General features: G+C 37.9%; 1 protein-coding gene across 1 annotated transcript; it reads left to right on the top strand.

The window, feature by feature from the left end:
- The first annotated feature begins 3120 nt into the window (after nucleotides 1-3120).
- LOC127122857 (uncharacterized) lies at nucleotides 3121-3780 on the top strand. Its single transcript, XM_051053134.1, has one exon. It carries the CDS (start codon nucleotides 3121-3123, stop codon nucleotides 3778-3780), a length of 660 nt encoding a protein of 219 aa, XP_050909091.1.
- The last annotated feature ends 1403 nt before the right edge of the window (nucleotides 3781-5183 follow it).

The raw sequence follows: 5183 nt of genomic DNA, 5'->3' as shown, positions 1-5183 counted from the left end.
CAAAGGCAAAATGGACTCCACTTTCTTCTGTAAAAACATCAGAAACGATCTTATGATCTTTCAGATACACGTTGATGATATAATATTTGGTTTTGCTAACCCTTTTGTTTGCCAAGAATTTTTTGAGTGAATGCAGGCAGAATTTGAGATGAGTATGATGCAAGAACTAAAGTTCTTTATAGGGATTCAAATCAACCAAACATTAGAAGCCACATAAGTATATCAAAGCAAATACATAAAAAACATTCTGAAGAAATTCAACATGTCAGAAAGAAAACCAACCAAGACTCCCATGCATCCTACTTGCATTCTGGAGAAAGAAGAGGTAAGTCAAAAGGTTTGTCAGAAACTCTATCGTGGTATGATAGGTTCACTCCTCTATCTTATTGCTACGCGTCCAAATATATATTCAGTGTATGTCTTTGTGCTAGATTTCAGTCAAATCCAAGGGAATCTCACTTAACTGTTGTTAAGAGAATCCTTAGGCATCTGAAAGGAACACCTAACTTCGGCATGATGTATAAGAAAACATAAAAGTATAGGATTTATAGGTACTGTGATGCAAATTACACTAGAGACAAGTTGGAACGCAAAAGCACATCTGGGAACTGTCAGTTTCTGGGAGGAAACCTCATCTCATGGGAAAGCAAAAGACAATTAACCATTGCACTGTCAACTGCAGAAGCAAAATACATTCCAGCTTCACTGTGCGACACTCAGATGCTCTGGATGAAGAATCAGCTTAAGGACTTTCAAATTTATGAGAGTAACATCCCTATCTTTTGTGACAATACTGCTGCTATATGTTTAAGTAAGAATTCAATTTTACATTCCAGAGCGAAACACATAGAAATTAAACATCATTTTATCAGAGACTATGTTCAGAAAAGGATAATCATTTTAAAATTCATAGATACAGACCATCAATGGGTTGACATCTTTATAAAACCCTTAGTTAAAGATAAATTTATTTTCATTCTGAAACATTTAAATATGGCAGATTGCCCAGAATGAATGTGAACATGTGTCTCTCCTCTCTAATGTTAAAAATAGACTCTGATTTAAACATATGTTGTTTATCTGTTTCTGTTTTTGATACTTCTACAAGTTAGATAATATCTGGATCAGAAACCTTCTGAGTCAGAAACCCTTTGGTATTCTTGACTCCAGAAACATCAACATATGGTCTCTCAAACGTGTGGCCTTGGATCTTCTAGACAACTGTCTAGTTCAGAACTCAAGAGACAAACTGTTGATATCCGCTCGAGCAGTGTGCATATTTTTGAGATTGGACAACCATCATTAGCTGCATTTAATTCACCCCACGCTTGTCAACTTAGATTTTAGCAATCATAATTACTTTTGTCCCCTCTTTAATCTAACACTGTCGTTTTGCATGTGTCTTGAATTTGTATATATATTACCGTGATTCCCACATTCACACTTTTCACTCTCACAACTTACACAAACCATTACTTTCACCTTCTCTGCAACTTCAACCTCTTTGCAACTTCATCTCCTTTAACAAACAACAACATGAATCCTCAATAACAGCAAGTGTTCGAATACTCACAAGAAATGAATGTTGTTGAGCAACAGGTTAAAGCTCCACAATAAGTTACAACCCAAACTGATACGCCTTCAATAACCTCATATCAAGAACCTCATGTTCTTGATCATCCTCCTCACATCAACCTTGTTACACCATTTGAAAAACAAGAAGTACTTTGTGAACTTTTGGTTGATTTCGACAACCTCAAGAAGAATGGTATGGATTTAACTAAAGAGCTAGAGAACCAAGGGTGGGAAAACTACTTCAAACGTATTTACGGCCCCATTTACATATTTCTGGTGAAGGAATTCTGGAGATTCACTGATTGTGATGATCACTGCATCGTATCTTATGTTTTGGGCGTCAAGACAGTGATCACAGTGAAATTAATAGCCAAGCTTCTGGACATGGAAACAGCTGGGGGGAAAAGAATCTACAACGTAAACCCTAGGGCAAAATATATGTCCCAGAAAGTTATCCCTAATATTTTCTCTCAGAACCCAGAAGGGAGAACCTCAAAGAATAAAGAACTTCACCAAAATCTGAGAGTTTAGTTGAAGATCATTATGGGAACAATCCATCATCGTTCCGCTTCCAACTCGTCTGACTACATCGACACTAACAAGAACTGAATTATGTACTATCTACACAAAGGACTGAAGTTGAATCTTCCCTCCCTTCTCTTCAAGTATCTGAGAGATTCAGTCGGAGACACCAGAAATAACATGAAGCCCATAAACTACACCCCTCTGGGAAGATTAATTTCTGATGTTCTGATAGAGAGTGGGTTGGTGGACCATCTCATATCTCTCAATATGATGGAAGACGTCACGGTGGACGTGGGGAAGCCTCTGAATACAAAGAATCTGAAGAGCATGGGTTTAATTGACAAAGTCAGAGTCAAACCCATAAAGGACACCTCATGGGAAGCTATGAAGGATCAGAGGGAGATATCCAATGGGATGTATCTATTTTCTAAGATTGATCCCCCAGGGGTAATTGCCTGCTATCTTCAGGATCTGGAAGCCCGAGGAATTGACATTTTTGGGATCAGCTTGGATTGGCTACCAGATCAGCCACCAAACTTCATGAAGAGGAAAAGATAGACCTCTGAGAAGAAGAATAATAAGAAGAAGACTCTGAAGCTGGGAGAATCTTCAGCAACTCAGAAGCAACCTGTGCCTTTGAGCTCTTATTCACCCTGTAAGTCCCCTATCTCAGAAGCTCCTTTAGTTTATGGTTTTAGGCAAATCCTCTCATCTCTACCTCAACCACCTCTCATCATCTCCCCCTCTGAACCAACCATCTCCATACCCATTCCTTCTGAACCTGAAACTTCTGAACCCCATACTTCTAAACCAAACACATCTTCACCTCTACTACCCCAATTCAATCTCACAACTACTTTAATCCTCGTATATGAAGCCATCTTATTCAACGAACCCATATCACCTCCCTCATCTACCCTAGTTTCCCTCCCTACTATGACCTAACCTCAAATTCTGAACACTCAGACATCCCTGACCCAACCTCCCCAACTCTTCCAGAACTTCAGGCCATAACTGAATATGAAAAAGACTCAGACTACACCAGAACCTTCTGAACCCATTCCACCTCATTCTGAACCCACATCAGAACCTTATGAAACCATTCCACCTCCTTCTGAACCCATCTCTGAACCTTCTGAACTCATACACAATCCCTCTGAACCCACCTCTGAACCCTCTAAACCCGACCTCACCTTTCCTACCATTGATGAGGTTTTTTCCAAGTTCTCAGAGAATGCTACTTCGAGACTCAGGAAGTTATTTGAAGAATCCAGGCTCAGTGACAATCCTTCTGAAGTAAGGACTCACTGGAACATATTTCTCAGGTGGATGACATCTGGAGTCTTTAAGCTAAAGGGACTTTCTGAACAAGTCAGAAATGACTACATCAGAGGTGCTGAAGAGAGGCTGGAGGCGCGTCTGGCACATGAAGCTGTAGAAAGGGTTAGGAGAGAAAATAAAGAAAGAGATGATGTTGAAGCTGTTGCTAAGGAGGAAGCTGAGAAAGCTGCCGCTACAGAAGCTGAAACTAAAGCAAAAGCTGAAGCTAAAGAAGTTGCTCGCAAAGCTGTAGAAGAAGCTACAAAGTCATCTGAGGTTGCTCTGACTCAATGTGAGTCATCAATATCTGATCTAGCTCCTCTAGTTCTCAAGACTCTAGAAGAGATACAGAAAGAATAACAACTGGTGAGAGCCAAACTCGACCAACAGGATCAAGTCAACTCCAGCATCTAGAATCTTCTTGCTTAGCTACTTCAGAGGATGCCTCATCCTCCAAACCCTTGGGCACTCTAGGAATTTATTTTCTTGTATTTTTCTAAGAGTTTTTCCCCTGAGACCCAATTTTCTTCTGTCTACTTCTATCTGTAACTCTCATTCTCTATTGATGAAATTTTTCCTTCTCTAAATTTTTCTTGTATTTTTATTAACTTTTTGATTCTGACAAAAAAGGGGGAGAAATAAATAGTATCCTTTCTGATGAAATATCATATCTAACTCTCAGAAATACACTGCTTACATTCTGACATTAAAATCAATTGCGTAGTCTAAGTGTTTACAGTATCTATCTGAACAAGGAAAACTGAATAAGTATCTGAGAAACAAATAAAAACAAGGCAAGCAACCAAAGAAGATGGGGTTAGAAACTCTCTATCCCGGATACCCTTTTTTGATACAAATGTCTTTAGAAAATTTCTAAGTATCAGACTTAGGGGGAGATTGCTAATCTCAAGGGGAGTCATACTCTATCTGACTCTGATTCATTTAAATTTGTATTTTTTTAAAGTACCACTGTTTCATCAAAAGTCTGAGTTTTTGTCATCATCAAAAAGGGGGAGATTGTTAGAACAAGATTTTGGTTTTGCAATATATCTCTAAGTTTTGATGATAACAAAGAATGAAAGAATTTGGTACCCTAATAATTTCTCTAAGTGTGCAGGTTTTTGAGGAAAAATGAATATAAGGAAACCAATATCTGGAATCCGACGTAGTCCAAAAAAGCTGATCCAACATGAAGAAATCAGATCTGACTCTGAATAAGAACACTTATAAGAAAAAAATCACATGCAAAATCTAACGTTCCAGCTCAACTATGATACCTGAAGACTCTACATATGATGACTCTACAAGACAACATCAGAAGACACTCTATATGAAGATTATTCAATCTAACATCAGAAGTTTATTCAAGAGAATTTATCTGAAGACTATTTAAGAGAATATCTGAAGACTGCAAGATTCTGCTCAAAACACTCTGACTCTGCTCACTCTGATTCACACTCAACAATCATCTGACTCACCAAATTAGAAACTTAATCAAGAAGTATTCTAAGTATAATACAAATCTCTATAAGCAAATTATGGATTATGTTCCAAGACTGCTATGGAAAGGACAAGAAAGTTAATACCATTAATTCCCATAGTTGGCAAGAAATCTCCCTTGATTTCCCTCCAATGGTATCATCTCAAAGTACTATATAAAGGCCTCATCACAACATACTAAAAAACACAATTCTACAATACACTTTAATCTACAATACTAAAAAAAATCATTGTAATATTCAGTAATCACACAAGAGTTGTTG

The sequence above is a fragment of the Lathyrus oleraceus genome, chromosome 2 (genome assembly GCF_024323335.1).
Source record: "Lathyrus oleraceus cultivar Zhongwan6 chromosome 2, CAAS_Psat_ZW6_1.0, whole genome shotgun sequence".
NCBI classification, from domain to species: Eukaryota; Viridiplantae; Streptophyta; class Magnoliopsida; order Fabales; family Fabaceae; genus Lathyrus; species Lathyrus oleraceus.
The sequence above is the reverse complement of the archived record's forward strand: the minus strand, read 5'-3'. Positions and strand labels throughout refer to the sequence as shown.